Genomic DNA, 22,169 nt, shown 5'->3' with positions numbered 1-22,169 from the left:
ATTCAGTATCCTCTGTATAAAGAGCATAGTTATTACATAAATTGATACATTGAGATTTCAGCCATTCAAGCAATAGTGTTTGAAAGAGTTTACTCCAGATTTACTTGCACCTTTTTAAATGGAATAAATCTTTCTCTTTCCTGGGCATGTCATTTCAATCTGGTGAATTTAACTTCATGGCTGTGCTGGCTAGTTTTATGTGAAGATGACACAAGTTAAAGTCTTTCAAAAGACGAGAACCTCAATTGAGATAATGCCTCCAATAAAAGGCAACTGTAGAGCATTATTTTTTTTGCTCATAACATTTTTTATTGATTCTCTGGGAGTTTTATAACATAGGCTCCCTCAAATCCCTGTTCAGTTCTTCCATGTATGCCCCACCTTGTGACCACTGCCAAAAGAAATAAAAAATAAATAAATAAAAATAAGAAAAAAGAAAATAGAAGAAAAACAAATAAACAAATAAATTTACTTTGTGTTATGTATATACTCATTGAAGCATAGTCAAATTCTAACTGGCCTGTTTGTGGCATTTTCTTAATTCCTGAATGGTTTTCTTAATTGCCATTAGATAGCTGGAGGAGAACTCAGATCACTGTGGGTGGAGCCTTCTCTATGTTCTGTAAGAAAGCAGGCTGAGAAAGTTACTAGGAGCAAGCCAGTAAGCAGCACTGCTTCAAGGCCTGTGTATCAGATCCTGCCTCCTGATACCTGCCTTTCCTGTCAGAGTTTCTGTCTCAGCTTTCTTCAAGGCGAACAGTGATGTAGAAGTATAAAACTAATAAACCCTTTGCTCCCCAACTTGTCTTTGGTCATGGGGTTTCATCACAGAAAAAGTAATCCTGTATAAGAAAAGGGCTCACAAAATCACTTCATTTTAACATTTAAAGTTATGAATTTTATTTCCATTACTTGGAAAGTGCCATTAAAATTAAATGAGATAAATTTCACAATACTTTGATTTGACACCTAACTGCCTAGGCAAGCTTATTGACTTTTCCTATTATTATTATTATTGTTGGTATTTTTATTGTATCTTTTATTAGGATATCAATTGTCACTGAAATGACTTCTTTCTTTCTTCTGGTCAGTTGACGCTGTCTTGCCATTCAAAATTTACTTATGTGACTCTTATGTCACACTTTCATGGTTCATCAAAATAAATTCTCACCATTTCTCTTTGCTCTCTTTTATTATTGGATTCTTTTTTAAATTTATTTATTTTTTTACACTCTATATTTTATTCCCCCACCCAGTTCACCCTCTGACTGTTCCACATCTTCCTTCCCATGCCCCTTTCTCCATGTGGATGTCCCCACCCTCAACTCTACCTGACCTCTAAACTCCCTGGGGCCTCCAGTCTCTTGAGGGTTAGGTGTACCATCTCTGAATGAACACAGACCCAGCAGTCCTCTACTGTATGTGTGTTGGGGGCCTCATATCAGCTGGTGTATGCTACCTGGTTGGCTTCCTTCAGATTATACTTTAATGTCAGAAAGTCTCTTTGGCTCTTCTGCATTAGAACATTGGGATTTTTACAATATAATCATGTTTTCTATATGCCCAAAATGCCACATAAATTTACTGTGCTATTACAAGTAAAATGTAACACTGTTAAAAGGATGGCCTGACTCTGTATTTGCAAACCTGGAGCACATGTGGTTTTGTTATTTTGTTGCTGCCAACTATAGTTACTCCTCTAGTGATGAGATAACTCTCCAGAGAGCTGCACTGCATTGTTGTCTCCAGTTTGTATCCATTACTTCTTATCTAACATAAAGTGTGGCCACTAAAATTGAGATTCTAAAAGGAAATATGTTTAAGCTAAGCATTCAAATAAAATCTTTTTTTTATTTACATGTAAATTTCTCCATTCCCAGTTTCCCCTCCAAAAAACAAAGAAACAAACAAAAACAACCAAAACAAACCCCTGTTGCCTCCCACTTCCCCATGCCTGCCACCCCGCCCTCTCCCACTTTCTGGCCCTGGCATTCCCCTACACTGGGGCACAGAACTTTCACAGGGCCGAGCTCCTCTCCTCCTATTGATGATTGAATTTGCAATCCTCTACTATACACATGCTGCCTGAACAATCAGACCCCACCATGTGCAGTCTTTGGTTGGTGGTTGAGACCCTGGGAGCTCTGAGGGTACTACTTAGTTCATATTGTTGTTCGTCCTAAGGGACAAATAAAATCTTTTAAGTGCTATTCATCTTCTCCATCCATATTTCTTTCTGTGTTATGCCATACACATTGTTTTCCCAACAATCTAATACTTCTACCCTTTTGTGTTTAGAGACCACAGTTCCCTGACTTCAATTTCTTCCCAAATCAACTTGAACCACTTTAACATGGAATATAATGTCTTAACCCTTTTGGTCTGGTTCACAGTTCCTTTTATGCCATCTATCCTTGATACCTACTTACACTTCCACTAGGTCTCTGACTCTTCACGTCGTGTATTTATTACATATTAGTGACATCTATTTATTTTCCCACCCTTGAATTTCTACAAAGAATAGAACCTGAATATCACAGAATGTGAACAAACAGAGCCTATGAATGTGTTATCCACCAATTTCCTTCCTTTTAATTGAATATACATAAACCTAACATACTCTATCAATTCAATACATGTTTATTCAATGACTGACATTGTACACTCTGTTGAGTCAGAGAAAACATGAAAATATCCATAGGATTAAATGAATTCAACCACTGTTTTTTGGGTCTCTCCTATAATCAAAACACTCAACTAAAACTGACAGTGAAGAAATAGTAAATATTAATCATATGTGTGCTTACCTTCCTATGAGATATGTTAATGAAATAAAATATGTGTACACTTGCATGCAAAAATATTCCATCATCAAAATTCTAAACACCATAAACTACACACAAAAATTTGCTTACAATTCATAATGAGTAACTTGTTAATTTGGAAAATGATTAATGAAAGAAGAATCACAGACAGTGGTGTTTATATATATATTTTTGTTGTTGTTGAAAAGAAAAGGAATTACAGGATTAGAGTGAAGTATGGTTCAGAATGAGTTGGCATAGAGCCTGTGAAATGGCTCAGTGGGTCAAGGCACATGCTACATCAGCCTGATTGATGACTTGAGCTCAATCTTCTGAATCCTTGTAAAATTGGAAGGCATAACTGACACTATAGAATTGTTCTTTAAACTGTATATGTATGTCATTCATGAGCACACTCTCACATATCACATTCATACAGACACACACACACACACTTACAATAATAAATTTTTGAACTTTTTTAAATGGAATTACCTATCAGGAAAATCTGACCTTTGGAAAATAACCAAAATAACTAGAACACAGACATACAGAAATATGAAAGTGCAGATGTGAGAGGGAGATTAGAGCCAGAGCAACAGGAATCCAGACTAAGATATTTGTGGTTTATTAGAAATGAACCAGTCCTAAGTGTTTCTGAAATGAGTCATTTTATCTTTGAAAGATCTGCAGGATATTACCAGGGAAGAATTGATGAGCTTTTTTTTAAATACTTGAATTTATGAAAATAAATGTCCACACAATTAAAATTAATTTAATTAAGCTCTCCCAGCCTAACTCCAATACATTTAATTTCACCTTCATGATTAGTCACATATAATACCAGCAAGTACGTAAAAAGCTTATGCTTTTATGAACATATGAATATACTCATACTTGTTTGCATGGTGATAGGGAGAATGTCTCCACAGTTTTTGGAGAATAGTAATTGAGACTGCAGTCTCAGCAGCAAGGAAAGATGACTGCTAAAGGAGTACAACCCTCCACATGAAATGTACTTAACCTCAAAATATAACTGCAACAGGCATTTAAGACACAAATTAGTAGAAAAAAATTGCAATGATTGATTTGATGGTATTAAAAATTACCTACACACCTAGACCTCACAATTAAGCGAAACTGAATGATAAAATGTATAAAATGGTTGGAACTAATATTCTGTTTTAAAATGTCACACTCTGGCCTGGCAAGTTTGCATGTGCCTTTAATCTTAGAACTGAAGGGAGCAACATACGTGGCTACCTTGCCAGAATAGCAAGATAGATTTTAAAAATGTAACAATGGAGTGGGGGGACATCTGCTTGGAGACAGGGGGAGGGGGAATGGGATGAGGAACTGTCAGAGGGCGGACCTGTAGGGGGATAATAATGGGACTTTTTTTTTAAAGCCAGATTTTTTAAATGTAACAATAAATAAATAAATAAATAAATAAATAAAATTATTTATAATCTAAAATTTTTAAAGAAAAAATGGAAAATGGAGGTGAAGACACAAATTTACCTAATTTCACTGCTGCACTCTATTAGAAAATATGCAATAAAAACTGTAAAATTGTTGCATATTTTCTTGGGTATTTGTTTTAATGAATAGTTTCTAAACTCCAAATCCTTGTGGAGGCAGCACAGAGTAATGCATTGATCATCATTTTTATTATGTTCTCATTTACAAAAATTACCATGTTTTATAAACACATTTGTATGCTCCAAACAATTCTAAAACACCCCTTTGAAGCAATGCAAAACAGCTAGCTCATTTATTAAGGTTATAAAGTCTAAGCCAACAAATAGTTCTAAAATCAGTTTTCAGTTCCTGAAAACATTAAAGGAAATATGTTGTTAGACACACCATGGCCTGATTTTTTTCTGTTGCTGTGAGAAACACCATGAACAAAAGCAACTTAGGAAAGGGAAGGGTTTATTTGGTTTCCATTTAAATACTCATCAGTACAGGGAGGGTTTTCCTTAACACGCTAGTTACAATCTACTATTGAAATCTTAGTCTATCTTATGATTACAGTAAGACCTTAGTTAAACATAAACCTGGTCATGGTTACTCAGGTCTATAATTCTATTATACAGAACTCTGAGGCCAGAGGATTTCTGTGGTTTAATGCCAGCATCAGCAGAAAACAGACTGTCTTAAAAACAAAAGAGAGATGGAGAGTTGAGTCTATGGAGGTAGGTATGTAAGTAGACTGACAGACAGACAGACAGATAAATGTATGGACAGATGTGACAGTGCTAACATGTGAGTATGCACATGTGTGTGTGTGCGCTTTTTTTGTTTTTATATAAGATAGCACTTACATGTATATAATATATGACTGACATTATGTATTACATGCAGACTTCTTCAGAAACCTGGATTATTGGAAGTAGTTGAGGTGTACCTTGTGTCATTTGGCTGAGCCACTCTTCAATAACAGGTTTTATTTAATTGATTAGTATGTGGCAGGTAATTTGGGCATGTCATATATGATCATATATAAAATGTTACGAACTACACTTTTGTAATTCATTTAGTGTTTTATTATCTTCATGTAAACCCAAGAGGAACTGAATAATTTTGCCAAAGTTGCTCAAAGATTGGACCATAATTAACAGACTAAACCTTTCATTGTTCAATTTATAAACTATGTCCTTTTAGGTTTTTGTTTGTTTGTTGTTTTGTTTGTTTGTTTTTAGACTGGATTTTCTATAGCACAAGTGGGCCAGGAGCTGATTGAGGTCTGGGACAACCCTGAACTCCTAATATTCAGGAACACCTGAATTCCTAGACTGTATGCTAACATTCTTATTTAGCAAGAGCTAAGGAATCAAACTCAGAACCTTAGCATACTAACCAGACACTCTGCCGAACTGAGCTATATTCCCTGAACCAATTATGACTTGAATTTACAGCTGTGCTTGATGTCTTCTGCCTGTAAACCTCGCCCTGGCCAGGCCCAGGCAGGAGAATTGTGATGAGTTCTAAGACAGTCTGGATCATTTAGTGAAATCTAGGGCAGGACTTTAAAGTGAAACCCTGTCTCAGAGAAAGACAAACACACACATTCACATACACGTTAAAAATCACATACTTGTTCACTTGTATAAGTGTATGATACGAAATTCTTTCAAATTGAGAAGACAGAGAAAATTCATCAGTTTCTATGGCTCTATGAACCATAGATTTTGAGAACAGACAAGTGAAATCTAACTGTGAAAACTGAGATTGAACTTTTGTTCTGAGGCAATGAAGCAGGGGACATAATGATCTGAGAAATATTACAAGCATTTTCCAATTAATTACATGTATTTATTGTGTAATTATATATTTCATATATGTGCATACCTTTGCTTTGTTTCCTGAACAAATTTTATATCACCAATCTAGTGGATTTGCATTCTAGAAAATATAAATTTTGGATGACTGCATGTCATAAGTTAATGACCCATAGTATGTCTATAATTATTATGGCCCTTGATAATTGCTACTAAAGAAAACTTTGGTTATGTGAAAACATAGGTGAGACAAGTAAAGAAGGTAAGGAAAAATGAAGACCTTAAGAAACTGCTTCCTGATATGGTTTTACAAACAATAAATAGAACCTTCTATAAACAAATAGTTCCCTATAGAAGGAATTTCATTAATGTAATGGTAAAATTCACATAATGAAATATTTCATTCCTTCCCACGACGTCAATCATGAGCAGTGTAAGCCTTCCCTGAAATTAGTCTTGTTTCAGAGCTCTAGAGGAAAACTCCCATGGCCACTCTGCTGTGAAAAGCTTGAGCCACTCTTCTGGTGGATGGCTGTCAGAGTTGCTAGGCACTTCCATTGCATGTAATGGAGACAAATGCATACCATCTGAAGAGGGAGTGAAGAGGGATGAGAGACCCTTTTATGGCACGCAAACGGTAAACTATGTCTAAGTCACATTCTTGCTTCTAGCCTGTCCAAAAGCAGAGGGAACGCTGACAGACTTTCCATAATGCTACCCTTTGTAAATCATGTCAATGGCTCTTAATAGAATCTTGTGAATCACATTATACATTCAAATATCTGATTATCTTCATACCTGACTTTCATGTTTGCTCTGAAAACAGTGAGAACTATATCTTTTTAATCTAAAAGAATCCTTCAGACCTTGGTTTGTGGTCACTTAGAATTTATAATGTAGCTCTTTTGACTACTGCTCACAGAGTTAGTTAAAGCATTCCATCTCCCCCCCACCCCCCATGGAAGTATTTCACATTGTATGAGTCTTTTTAAAAATGTCAGTTCTGGATTTAAGAAGAAAATTGTGTGCATTCTATTTGAAAAGAATTATTTTTAATTCTGATGACATCTGACATATCCATCAACAATTACGTTAATTTTTTTGTTGTTGTTAATTGTCTTCTTGAGAGTAGTACCCCTTGAGAGTACAATGGCTTAGGTCACAACATGAAACATCATGCTAATTAAGCTGCTAATTAAATGGTAGAAAAATATATTGCACAAAATAGATTGCTGTAGTACTTTGTTTTAACTTTCACATCATTTCAACTAGGTACCCACTAATTTGGAATCCTCTAATCATGCTCTTTAATCCAAATGTTAATCTCAGATGGCAACAGCCCATGATTACAGAGCCTGCAAGCAAGATATAGACTGCATTTTATCTTTACATTAAAGTTGGACTGATGGATGACAAAAGAGACCCTGTGTTGTTAACCACATTGTAATTCATTTAAATGGAGATGAACTTTATCTAAAACTAATTGGAAGTTCTTCTACAAACAACTTCTCAATGTAAAAAAGCAAGTCAAAAGCAGTAAGATTAGTAGGTGTTTCTTGGAAATGATGTTTCCTACTAATCTTATTGCTGTGACTTTCAAACAAAAGAAATGTATTAAAACACTCCTACAATTCTTTGGTTTGCTTTGTTTTGTTGTTAATATTTTTATTGCTACAAACTGCAAACATTTGTTTCAAGAACATGACTATCACAATGAACTTTCAACTTTAAGTTCGAAATGGCATAAATTGTATTTAAAAAATAGAAAATTGTTTCAAGTCAGCAGAAATTTTGTGTTTCCTAACTGAGGCCACTTGAAATGTTTTATCAGATGGGAATCCAGTTTCTGATGTTTCCAGAATACACATTCTATGGCTGTGTCTTTTCACTCACTTGATACACGTGGGAGAGAAAAGAGCCAATGGTGACCTTCCTTTAACAGCTAGACACACAGTAAAGAAGAAAGATTAGAGACCTGAATCCCAGTTAGATCACACAAGAACAGACTTCTCACCAAAACAATTGGGCAGGAGCAATTAGTAACTAGGCTGAACTGCACTTGTAAAAGTGTGTGGGTCTCAAAATGAGAAATGTACATTTTACTCTTAACATCTGAAGACAGAGGGAGGAAGTGACTTGTTTTGATCACAATAATGTAAATTTTCCATCAAAAACCTACAGAAAAAAAAAGCATGAGATCTGTTGTTATGGTTCTGCTAACATCCATAAACCACATGGTTTCCAGTTCTGACACTTATACAGCAAAAATTTTCTGAAACGTGCAGTCTAATAAAAATTCCAAGTGGGCTTTTTTTTTCCAAATCTTCACATCTAAACTGGGATCGGGACTTAAAATAGAATTGCCTCGTGTCTTTACAGGTGGTATGATGTGCTTCAACACTACTACAGCATGATGTCTGAGCCATCATTTCCAGGAAACACCTACTAATCTTATTACATTATTGAAAAAGAAGTTTTAGATAGATAGAAATGAAGGTCATGATATTTGTTTAATCCTCTCCAGTGCTCCAGAAATCATGAAGTTTAAGATGCAAGACACTGATTGGCAGATACCAAACTTTATCCAATTCAATGATACATGCATATATTTGTTTCTATTTTGTGCATTCAAACCTTACCATCTAATGAACACAGAACACTAGATACTTAACTATTTTCAAAATAAAAGCATTTTCATAAAAGAAATACTAAGTTGGCCATTTGCAGAAATAACCTATTTACTCCATTTGTCCCATAGTTGTCATTATATTTCAAAAATAATTTCTAATTTTAGGTCAATGATAACAGGAGAAACATTTATACCCTTTTGCTTGCTGGTATGATGGTCTTCAAACATTCCCTTTGAAAGGCTTCATCATTGGCTTAGAAAGATTTATTCATTGCTTTCCCAGTTCATTCTCACTTCTATTTGCTTGAGAAAAGCATAGCTCACAGAGGGTTCAGCACACCAGAAACTGATGGATTTCCCTAAAGCACCCATGTCTGCTTGACTCTGCTGTGTTGCTGTAGGAGTTTTTCATCTCACTTTTTCACAATGATATTAGCTCTATCTCGACTCATGAACATCTGGCCCACCTACACCAGTACATGCCAACGTCAATTATAAAGAAGAAAATTAATGATTGGAAACATTGAATTACCTCATGGTATCTCATCTACATGCTGCCTGCATTAATCTCCTTAATTGGTTACTGCTAACTTATGAGGTAGGCACTGTTGTTAACTTTGTAAACGTTGCCTATGAATAAATGAAAGAAGAAAGGTATGTTTATACAAAAAGTCAGTTGATGTAATGTGTCAAATACATGCTGTCTGGATTCAGAGCACTGCCCTGTGAGCCACCTTGTGTGTGGTGCTATAACAGCCTGCACACTGAATCTCCACTGCAGTGTGAACTCCACTTCCTTAAGGAATACAATTGTCATTTTCTTCAGTCCTTTTAGATTCAGGAAGCAAAATCTGCATTTAAAATTTTTTTCAGTGTAAAGCTACATATTTATAGTAACATATGTTTAGCCCACAAAGCAAGTAAATTGGAAAAGAATTTCCCTTCTTTCCTGTCTACAGTATTTAAAGCAGATCGTTTATATCAAATTCTATCTTTAACCAATATTTCTGTATGCTAGAACTCCAGAATGCTGTTTAAATCCAAGTCAGGCAGCCTGACTCCGTCTCATGCTGATAGATCTCTGATCTAAGAAGTAAAAATTTCATCTCTGCACCCCCAATTTCAGAACGCAACTTGACAACCTCACATCCTTGTTTTATAGTATTTTAGATCCTCAAAGTCTTGGAGCCCAGAGTGCAAGCAGTTGAATCAGTGTAAATGCTCACACCAAGCTCTATTTTCTGATAGGTTTGTAGTGTAGCTCTATATAGTAAATGACACTCTGTCTTATTTTCCCAACTCTATAATGGGTATAATGACAATATTAGTGTCTTCATTATGAGACTGGCAATAATAAAATGAGTAACTACTGCACTGGCAGAACGAAGTTGACTTTTAGTAATTTCTGTTTAAAAGGTATCTGAAAAATACTAAAATCAGTTCTCTTTTTAAATAATTGTATTTATCAAAACACAATTGTAAAGTAACCAGCATTTTTTTAAAAAGGGACTACAGTGGAAAGCAATCATTGTAATCCTTAATGTTTTCTAATTTCAGATTTTTTTAGTGACATTTTCATTCATGTAAAAAAATCTGATAATGCATTTTTCATGCAACGTTTGAGCTGATTCTCATTCACAGCTGTTCCAGCACTTAACACAGCACTCTTCCATGAGCAAATAGAAGAATAATGAAAAGCCAAGAAATTCTTAGAAAGTGATATAAGAGAAGCTTAGAAGGTGGAGGCAGCGATGATATCTGCAAACCTCCCATCTCAACTATTACCATTGTAAAATCAGTGACTGTGATAAACTTAAATTTTTTCATCCAGATCAATTGTACAAATTACTAGAAATAAAACTCAATGACAAAAGAGGTTCACATAACTAATTCTTTGAAAGGGAAGAAGGAAGGAAGGAAAGAAGGACAGAAGGAAGGAAGAAAGGGAGGAAGGAAGGAAGGAAAGAAGGAAGAAAGGGAGGAAAGAAGGAAGGAAGGAAGGAAGGAAGGAAGGAAGGAAGGAAGGAAGGAAGGAAGGAAGGAAGGGAGGGAGGGAGGAAGGAATGGAGGAGGAAACTATCAACCATGCAAACTGTATGGTTATGAAAGCAGTACTACTTTACAAGTCAGTGTGCTGCAGTGAGAACGTAGCCATGACATGTATACTGGATCTGTAGATACAGGAGTTTGCTTTTCTTTCCTTCTCTATACTGTTTCTTGGAACTTCTACAGTTGGATTAGTAGCAGAAATATAAAATGAAAATACTGGTTTGTGTATGTGTGTGTGTGTGTGTGTGTGTGTGTGAAAGAGAGAGAGAGAGAGAGAGAGAGAGAGAGAGAGAGAGAGAGAGAGCATGTGTTTGTGTGTGAGGTGTTTTGCAACTAAACATTAATCTGGAAATTTTAACAGTCACAAGACTGCTCTGTCTGTTGCTTCCTCTAAGCAAAGAATTACCATTAGATGAAAGAGCCCACAGCAATAAACATCAGGGGCTAGTGTCTGCCACTCCTCTGAACTCAGTCACCCTGATCCAAGTCCAGAAATGCTTTTGAAGTTGTGGAGACCTTTATGTGCAGATCAATCCTTGGGGAGGGGGTTGAGGGTTGGGGAATAAAGAGCAAGAAAAACTGGTTCTCTTCCTCTAGTATTTTGCCAGGGCATGCGTTCATCTCTAGGCAGGACAAAATGTTTTTCTCTGTTGTAAGAGGAATGATTTTGTACTTGGGTGATGCTTGTTTCAATTAACTTAGAGGGAAACTATTGATCCCAGAACATAATTATGTATACCATGGCATGTTTCCTTTTGATTCAACCAAGAGTACAACAAGAGTACAGCAGCAGCAACTGTGCATACATCAAGACCTTGGTTTTGAAGTGTGGGTTGTGCTTTGCGACAATTAAAGTGGGATATGGCATATTGTTCCCTAAATAATGAAAGTCATTAGTTATTAATAATTGATCAGCAGGAAGAATCAGTTCATAGAATTAGTAAACTATCAAGCTTAAAATTAATTTAACCAAAATAACCAAAAGCTTATTAGAGCTTGAATATCAAAACATGGTTTCTCAGATTTGGTGAACGCAAAATCAAACATAAACTTACAAACATTCAGGGCAGTTTGCTTGTACTGCAATGATCAATGGATTGCATGGAACCCAGTCCAAACAAACATATATTCAAAACAGGTTCTGCACCTACTGTTCAAGGAACATAGCTGAAGAGAGGGTAGAAAGATTGTAAGAGCTAGAGGAAGAGGATCAGGAAGTTTGCTAGGAGACTCTGTCTCCTAGAAATGGCTTCATAAACATATCTGTAACAATGGCAAGCTGTGGTGGAAGGGAACAGTCTCGTGGAAGCCCCACTTCTAAACAAAGACACATAAGCAACTAATGACTGGTAGAAGAGAAACAACTACACTTAAGTCGCTTTCTAGAACAAAGTGGTCAGCTCAGAAACCATATACACACAAATACCAAATACAGACTAAGCAAGTTGTAATTATATATTTGTGCATCAATATTTATATGTAACAATGATAAAGAAAAAAGTGACTATTAATTTGAGAGGGACACAACAGGAGTAGGAGAAACTTGGAAGTGATAGTAAGGAGGAGAAAGGATACATATCTAAGGGATGAGGGCAAGGGGAAAATGATGTAATCATTCTTTAAGTATAAATATATTTTTATAAAATTTCTACTCTTCAGTGTCTAATATCCTTATTCTCCAATAAGAGGATTCTTATTGCCCCAGTAAAAAGAATGTATGGTATGTATCACTGTGCTTAATAAGACTATAGATTTAAGAAACATAGGCATATTATAAAGTAGTGTTCTTTTTATTGTATTTGTCACAAAAAATATTTAATATCATACAGTTTGTTTTATAATTTATTATAATAGCATAAATAAAGACAAAAAATCCCTGTAACATTATAGATAGAGGACCAGGTGCAATTGATTGTCACATAGAAAGTAGAGGTATAAATTCAACTATAAAATTAATCAGCAAGATAAGGAGAAATGAATAAAAACATCAAAGGAGAGTAGTTTCAAAATTTTTATGGCACATGATAACTGCAAAAAATAGGATCATCTGTTTCAAATATATACTACCTGATTTATGTTAACATAAAATCATTTCTTACATATTTTATGTTGAACAAAGGTAAAGACTAAATGCACATAACCTGGTGACAGAATAAAAAGCTATGATTGAGAAAACAAGCATTTCTGTAATCCCTTCTGTATTATTCATGTCCTGTCATTGAAGAAAACAGTCTAAAGAGTATAATATGCGTTTTCAACTGTCTGCACACTAATTTCACACAAGTGACACTCATTATTATCAGACATCGGTACCATCTTTACATAAATGGCTCAATCACATCAAATATCATATTTAATTGGAGAAATTCTGCAGTAGACATCCTATTTTAGAGTAACTTGCTTTCTGAATAATAATCACTAAAAATAACAGAAGAAATGGCTTAAGTCAGTTGACATGACCTCTTTACATTCTAGGTAACAGACCAAAATGCAAACGCTAATGGTTAAATTTTATCTCCTTACACACACACCATTATACACTCCTACATTCACACATATAAAAACCCCGCTGCAGATTTATATAGAATCTTCCCTTAAGGAATTAACACAATAATGCAAAGAACTTCTTTCATGCAGCTCATCCTTGTTTGTTTGTTTGAGATCATATATATATATATATATATATATATATATATATATATATATATATATATATATGCCTATATCCTTCTCTACACACATGAATGAAGAGACCACAAATTTAAAAGGCCAGTTTCCTATTGACATAATGGACATGCATTCCTTGAATACTTGTGTGGCTAATCCTAAACTCATTCAGAAATGATGAAAATATTTCTAAATATACTGTGAGCTAACTTCTGTTTCTACAGCATCATAAATCATATTCAGTGGATGCCAGAATGACCTACATTGTATTTCCTCTCAAGTCCTAAGTTCCTTACTTTCCCTGATTGGCAGTAGTATATTTTCCTTAAAGCCTTACTAAATACCATTAATTTTCTAATTTCCGGAATTCAGTCCTGAGGTATACACTTCCACTTCTTTGTTGATCTAGCGCAGGCCCTGATGATTTCTACACAATGCGTCCAATGAGTTCAAGCAAGAGAAACAAAAGCATGTTTATAGTAATCTCCATCTTAATAAGCAGAAACAAGAGCAGATGTATATGGCCACTCTTCACTTGAGTTCATTCAGTTGAGTAGAATGGATTTCCTGTTCTTCTTTTCACAATCCTGAATTTGGTGATATGAGTCTCTCCCCACAGTACTCAATAAGATTGCAAAACCTCACTCACATCCTTCAAGTCCATATTTAAACTTTCATCATTCTCATTCCATTGTAAAGTACAGTTTGATTTCTTTTTGCAGAAGTTTTTTTGTGTGTGTGTGTTCTTCAAAACTGGGATTCAGTTTAATGAGCTAGTGATATTGCCCCACTGAAATCAATTTCTTTCTACGTAAGATAAATCCGGGTCTATTAGAATCCAACTTATTGAGTTGGAACTTGGCATGTATTTCACTTACGAGCACATACATTGATTTTACACGATTCCTCAATGTGGCCAGGTGGGTTCGTGGTCTGCACTGTATCCACCTATAAAAAATACAAAAATATATGTCTGCTTTACAGGGATGTGAGGAGGGGTTTTGCCAGCCTAGTTGCAAAGCTTGAATTGCATATCTCGGCTAAGGGTATTCTCTCCTTCTTAAAGATGTATTTGAGGTGGCCACGACCTTTTTCAGAAGTCACGGAGACATAGCAGTTCTCACTACAATTAACAACCCTAGGGCACCTAAATCAATACAGCTGGCTAATCCCAAGGTTGCTGTCTCTGACAAGAAATGTTTGGTTGGTGTAAGAATCATGGTGTTAATTTTATTTCAGGGTTCAAGCTTCTCAAAGCTATGAAATGTCAAGGGGAGGGAGGCTGGAGAGCTTGGAGGCTATATTCTATAATCAGAACAGAGTGATATGGTAATTATGCTGCAGATGCTTTTGAACTTACACATCCCAGAAGTGTCAGAGATGTGAGCTAGATCTAAGTGTTCACACCCTCCAAGTAGCTTTCTCTCTAAATGAAATTATGATATGGCTCACTCTCTCTTGATAGAAGCCCAGTAATTTATGTGTGCTGCACAAATGGACTGCAGAGCTCTGCTAAACCTGAGTTACTCTGTTCCTCAAAGTCAAGGCTGCTGTCAGGCTGTCTCCCATGTCTTCGTATGTAGTTTGCACAAATAGAAGTAATGACACTATGCCTTCAAAATATTCTGGTGCTAAAGTAAGCTTTAAATGGTGTTAAGTGTTTTTCTGAACTCAAGATCAATCAATAGGCCACTTTTTGCTTTCTATACCAAAAACTATGCAAAATGTTTCCTTTTAAATTTGATGCCACAAATGATGATAGTAAAATCTTTAGAAAGCTTGAAAATCACTGAAAGGATAATGTTATTTTCAGAGCGTAAACACAGTGAATAAAGTTCATGACTCAAAGTGCTTAAGAATGGGGACAAGGAGAAAAAAATCTTCAATTTAACTTCCAAGGTCACAACATACTTATATGTAAATATAAACTTAGGAAAGAAGTAGATGCTGCCTTCCCCTGACTTCTTATTAATTTATTTATAAAAAGTATAGTATAGAAAAAATCTGAGTTATTTGAAAATTAATTGCATTTGAGAAGAAAATTTATTTTGAGAAACACTGTTGACAGTGAGGTACACATATTGTCTATATAAGTTTAAAATTCTTTAATATGTCACAAATGCTTATCAAATATTTACTTCAAGAAATAATTTTATCTAAGAAAAGTTAATAATTTGCAAGATATTTTGATCAATTGCAAAATCATATCACAGGTATATATAATCTAAATTATAAAATTAATTGGATATTTTTTTTCATTTCATAGGATTATCAGTACACATTTAATTTATTTAATTCAAGTATCTTTACTCAAGATATTTGAAAGATTTCATTTTATGTTCTCTTTGAAAAGCAACTTGTAGAGCCGGGCTGTGGTGGCGCACGCCTTTAATCCCAGCACTTGGGAGGCAGAGGCAGGTGGATTTCTGAGTTCGAGGCCAGCCTGGTCTACAGAGTGAGTTCCAGGACAGCCAGGGCTATACAGAGAAACCCTGTCTCGAAAAAAAAAAAAAAAGAAAAGCAACTTGTAGTGACCACATAATCATAAAGCATGCAAACGGTCCATCTGCCCATTCTGTGTCCTTTGGCCTTCCCATATATGACATGTTTTTATAGTGCTTACAACACATTTAATGGTTCCGTAGTCATTTATTTAATGCTCTGTCATATTCAAGTCTACAGTGTCCTCCCTAAGGGTAAACATCATGTTCATTCCACCTATTCTTTCCCAGTATCTGAATATGATTGGTTGTTAATACATTGTGTTAATGAATGAGTGCATATTTGGGAAATGATAACTAAATAAATCAAATTACTGTAGTTCCATGATATCATAAATACAGTTTTTGAAATGTTAAAATTGTATGGACAATCTCTCCTTATATTAATTGTCATATGTCTTTTGATCTTCTAACACAGCTCTTCAGAATGGCAGCAAATGTTATATGCTTTGCTAGCACATTATCATCTCTAATTGTTCTATTTCTTAAGTTTAGTCTGACAGTATAAAAATACCATTACATTTCTTTTTATCTTTCTCATGTGAGAATGATTGATTTTTCTTTAAAGGTGATCATCTATACAGTTTTCTGCAAAGCTTCTTAATAAATCAATGAATAAATGAAACATAAAAATTTTAAAAATCCCAAGTCAAAATGTTTAATGTTTTATTTTTCAAAGCTGACTTATAATTTCAACTTATCATCATACCCAGGAATATAACACATTTAAATAATATATGCACCATCCTATCATGCAAGATAATGAAATACCCTTATTAAAATGTTACTCAGAACTGTGTGACAATTTAACTAATTGTAGAGAAGTGTTTGTGACTTTGATGCATGGAAAAATACAACTATATACTTATATCCTCTTGTCACTAGAATCAAAATAAATGGATTCTTTTTTCACCATTAAATGTTAATATTTAGAGACAAAACTGCATATTTCAAATCATCATTGAGCTCATCGTGAATCATTTTGGAAGCACAGATCTGAAAATAGTGTTGGGGACAGGCTGAATAGAAATTCATGTTACCAGTATGTGTTTGCTTTGATTTGAAACAACTAATTAACATCACCCTGGATGCAATTTTCAGATCACTACTGCCAAGGAGATAGGCTCCAGTAAACCAGACCTGACCAACTCTTCAGCCAGGGCCAATTCAGGTAAACATGTCAAAACCTAATCTGTCTCTTCCCCTTTCAACCTTTCTCCTCAATTCATTTCTAACACCGAGGCAACAAGTCACACACAGACACACACACACACACACACACAGCACATACACACACACACACCACATACACAGAGAGAGAAAGAGACAGAGACAGAGAGATACATACATATACAAACTTACACACATATACACACAAATGCACACATACATAAACATGCACATGTGCACAGACACACATTCGAAGCCAAGTCATCTGGACCCCTTCCTATGAGGCTGTCACCACACCACAATCATCTTTCATTTTCTAACTAAAGGACAATTAATCTAGAAATACGGCTTACAAAAGTTGTTAGAAAGCAGTTGCCTTGTAAACATGACTCTTCCCCATCTTTCTTATGCTTCTTGAACAAATGCTAGGAGAGGGAAAATTAACTGCTCAGAGAATAGAAGAAGTACGCAAATCCAGGTATAAGAGAAGACTGAAGTAGATAGGCTTTTAACCTATGATTCTTTAAAAAAAAATCCAAAACCACAGAAAATAAAATATATATTCTTTGAAAGAATATGTATGTATTTTTCTACTTATTTTCATTAGGTACGCTTCAATTCTAATCATGCACCTATGTAATTGGAGAAGATTAAGTGCACGTGTCTGTTGAATGTGTTTGCATATAATTGGCAATATGTAAAATAACTCTATGAATATGCATTATTTTTCCTTGAGTGATGTTCAAATCGAGGAAATGATGAAAGGTGTCTCATAAAAAGCAGAGTGTATTCCATAACACAGAGAACAAATTCATACTAATTTTTACAATTGAGAAGCTGAAGTTGTTATTAATATTTGAGAGCATGACTGCCCAATAAGGAAGTCATTTTAAGTTATAATAAAGAGGAACCACAGCCCCTTAACAATACTGGAAGCTTATTCATTTTTTTAATATTAAAACTCGCTTTAAAAGGAAAAATAAGAAGTATAGTAAGCATCGGATTTAGATAGTTGAAGGACAATAAAAAGGTAATCTTCAATAGTAATGTGAACTTTCCTTATGATCTATATGAATAATTTACAAAAACTGTAAACTGTGATTACTATTAACGTAAAGCTGCCACAGCTAGCACCCAGGACCCCAGTACAAGGCACATTAGCAGTTGAGCAAACTGAGGAAGCAGATGGCCCTTCACCTTCCTTCCTTAAGCAGGTCATCTATTATAACTTGAGAGACTTGTGTAGCTGAAGTGTGTGTATACCTGAGGGAAAAGAATACCCTTATCTCAGAAAACACAGGGCCACACATGAATCTGCACAGAGGCCATGCTCTCTCCTTACCAGTGCATAACTGTCGGTTCATGCTTCCTGTCCCAGCAAACCTCTCGCAGACTCTCTGCTTCTCATGAAATGTAACCATAAAAATGTCTTCCCGTTTCTTGATTAATTCCTTATGAAAGATCCTGTGCCGCGTAATGTTTATATCTAATACACTTCTATATCATCTTCTCTGGACTTGCCAATATATGAGGGATTTTTTTTTCACAAGTTTTTATAATATATCATATGTGGCTTTTAACTTAACCTTACAAAGACCTTGTGAAGTACCATTGAAGGAAGTAGAACCCGGAGATCTTTTAATACAAAATTACATGCAAATAAATGGTAAACTCAGGGACCCAAATTAAAAGTAGGAGCCCCTAAACAAATCCATTTTTCACTATACTGTTGGCGCAAAAATTACTATTTAATTCTTACTTTCAAATAGACAAACATACTACAGTGGCAACTGCCTCCCTTTTGGGTGTGGTTTAAAAAATAATAAGCAAAATTATAATTTCCTAAGTTACTATAAATGAACATGGTATGCTATTTTCTTGGAGCTTATGTAGATCTCCTACTTGATCATAATTAAATTATTTGCATGTGTGAGTTGTGTGCACACATATATTCACAGTCACATTTGTCAATACTATTTACACATTACTAGGGAACATAAGCCTTTTAGCTATTAGCCAACAAAACAGCCAAGAAAGGAAATGCCACAGTAATGAATACCCCTTTCTCACCTTAAATGGTTTGCTCTTACTTTAGAGAGTGAATGACTTGGAGCCTAATAAAAGAATTCCTTGGGCTGGATAACACCAGGCAATCAATCTTGATTGACTTGGCATCCTATTAGAATCATAGAATATTGGTGTCAGCAACAATGCCTAAGGTTTTCAAGGCTAGTTCAGTAAGTGGCACAGAAATGCACAGCAACCCAAGCAACCAGCACGATTCTAAGGGATTTTTTTCCTTTTTTTTTCTTTTTAGCCTTTTAAAGAAACCCATAAAAAACATGAGTACAAATGACTTAGCAACTGATGGGAGATAAAGATGGAAAGCCAGGAGGTAAGACTCTGAAAGAGCCAAATAATCAGAGGAAGATTCATGAAGGAGACAAGAAAGGAGTTTATTGGCTGGTTTACTTGGAATGCGGCTAGGGTACGGATCCATGGACAGGGTAAGAATTGTGCTGGAGAAAGGCAACTGCTAAAGAAGATAAGAGCTATTATCAGAAGCAGTGAGAAATCTCTGTGTACATTGGAGATTTCCTCTTAAGAATGTCTTGAGCACTTCCCATTTTCCTTTCCTTAGCTCTAATATACGTATACATAATAGCATGCAGTGTGATAGGAGAATCAAAAAACATCCTCCTGAACATTATATGTAGAAAACATGTCAATAACTCTAGAGATAAAGCATACAGCTAAACTATTTGTTAGGGAAAAAAAGCTAAGGTAAAGATACAATAAATTGGAGGTTTCTTTTCTGTTTTAATATTCATAATGAAGAGTTTCACATTTACTTCATTTTTCTTAGAATTTTGATTTAAAATAACCATCTCAAAAAATAAAAACTTTTGTGAATCCAGGAGTGACAGATATTAATCCCAATATTTCTATCTATTCACTATATAACTAAAAAAGTATAGAAGGGATCATAGCTTTACAGTTTCGTTCATTCAGGACCAAAGTTGAATAATAATGTTTGTGTTCTTAAAGCTCACAATATAAATATACAATGATACAAGCTTAAACTACCATTGTATTCTCTGTAGACCATGCTATTGACTATCCTTGAACACAACCTAAGCACTAGCTACTCTTTGTGGGCTAAAAGCAGAAATAACCTGCCTAAAAAAGGGGGGGGAGGAGGTGCTCATGAGAAGATGACAAGAGGAAGTTATGCTCTCCTCATATGCCACAGAAGCTTCATGTGTCTGGAAAATGGTGAGATGTGTGGGGAGCCCTGAATAACCACCAGTCTAACCACCAGCAACAAGCAAAGTAAACAAAGCAAAGGAAAGGATGCAACCTTAGCTAAAAAAAAAAAAAAAACCACTTAGGTTCTCAGAAGAGAAAGAAATCTAACCAGCCAACTTTGAGCTTACAGGAAAAGCAGACTCAAATTCTGAAATTTGGCACACTGGTTATGTGGTCGGTTTGGGGGGTAAAAACTGAATATAATTCTATTTTAATGTGATTTGTGGCTTACCAGACTCAACAATCTATACTTTATTACCATTAGAAGTAGACTTTATGTAAATAACACCAACAGGCTTATCCATAAGCTATAAACAAAACATAAAATAAGAGTAAAATAGCAAAACAACATTCTTTGTGATTAAAACATATGTCTGTGTTGGATGACTGTTTAGGATCTTTATTTTGAAGAATTTAAAAATCATAAGAAATTAATACAAATTACTTTTAAGCCAAGCTTTAATATAGCTTCATTCCAAGCTTTCGTGGAGTGCATTGTTCTAATCAATATTGCATCGAATTTTTAATATGTTTAATATTATATGAAAAGGACTGCAAATCTTAGATTTTAAAATAGGTCACAGTGCTTAAAGCACTTAATCACAAAGCAATATGGTGTTTCTCAACAGAAGAAAAAAAGGATTATGTGCTTCCTTTTTTTCTCCTTTGTCTTTATAAGTGTAGTATGATGTATTAGTTTAATTAAAGTCTTCCAAATTATCATAAGGATTTTATGGGCTGCAAATAATTGGCTCTTTCTTCCCTGCTCACTTTTTGTTAATGGAAGCAGAACATTTTTTTTTAATGGTACTTTGTATAAGATACTTGAGGACTGCAGGGAAGTGAGGCAATTGAGGGCCCTAATGAAGTGACCTTTGTCATCTCGAACTTGAAACAAAATTGAACCTGCACTAATGCATTGAAGATACGTCAACGTTTCCAAAGAGTTAAAAGGATGGATAACATTATGGCTCAAAGCCAAACGATACCAAGAATCCATCCATACATAAAAATGACAATCCTATTAATAGGAAAAGCTTAAGGGCTCTAAAATGGCATAAAATGTATAAATAAATCACATATAAGGATGCTTTTAATGTGTACCATGACAAATCAATCTTTTTCGTAGAACAGTTTGCGTGATAAAACAGATAAAGTTTCACTATTGGGTACTTTCTTAATAGGAGGCAAATTCTGCCTATAAGTGTATACAGAATTACAAGAAAGCTATTTCTGAAAGTTAATATGACAAACATAATGACTGTTCTGTCAGTAGGAAGAAACAATACTTAAAATATATAAATATTTGCAGGCTACTCCTCGTTAATGGAAACAAGAAAATTTGAGTCTACCTTATGAACTTTAAATTAGCGCATTAATTGCCTATGGAATCTGGAGCCAGACTTTGTCAGTGGTCACTTAGTAAAATCTCTAAAATCCATTACTGAATGTGTATATTCTATATTCAATTGTAATCAACAATGATTCTCCTACTAAACTATAATGACATTGATCAACATTCATTTATTATTTTCCTGAAAGAAAAGGTGTTACAGGATCCGTAAAAAAGTCTTTAACATTTATTTTCACTTCTGAATTAATTCTTAAAAGTTTCTGCTGCCATTCTTGGCTTTCTCACATGTGGAAATTTTTCAATTAGTGATAATAAGTAAAATTCTGCTGCGTGTTTACAGGATCCCAGGCTAATGCACAAGGGTCAGTAGGAAACAGATACTATCAGCAATCACATGGAACA

General features: G+C 34.9%; 1 protein-coding gene across 6 annotated transcripts in view; it reads right to left on the bottom strand.

The window, feature by feature from the left end:
* Pcdh7 (protocadherin 7) overlaps positions 1–22,169 on the bottom strand; it is a 409,747-nt gene that overhangs the window by 327,781 nt on the left and 59,797 nt on the right. The window contains exon 2 of one of the 6 annotated variants that reach the window (XM_031342333.1): positions 13,416–14,381. The exons of the other annotated variants lie outside the window; for them this stretch is intronic. Within the exon in view, the coding sequence (XP_031198193.1) occupies positions 14,304–14,381 (78 nt within the window). The 3' untranslated portion in view covers positions 13,416–14,303. Of the gene's footprint in view, positions 1–13,415; positions 14,382–22,169 lie in introns of those variants that run through there. 6 annotated transcript variants of the gene reach the window in all.

The sequence above is a fragment of the Mastomys coucha genome, unplaced genomic scaffold, assembly GCF_008632895.1.
Source record: "Mastomys coucha isolate ucsf_1 unplaced genomic scaffold, UCSF_Mcou_1 pScaffold22, whole genome shotgun sequence".
NCBI classification, from domain to species: domain Eukaryota; kingdom Metazoa; phylum Chordata; class Mammalia; order Rodentia; family Muridae; genus Mastomys; species Mastomys coucha.
This window is presented reverse-complemented; position numbering and strand designations above follow the sequence as displayed.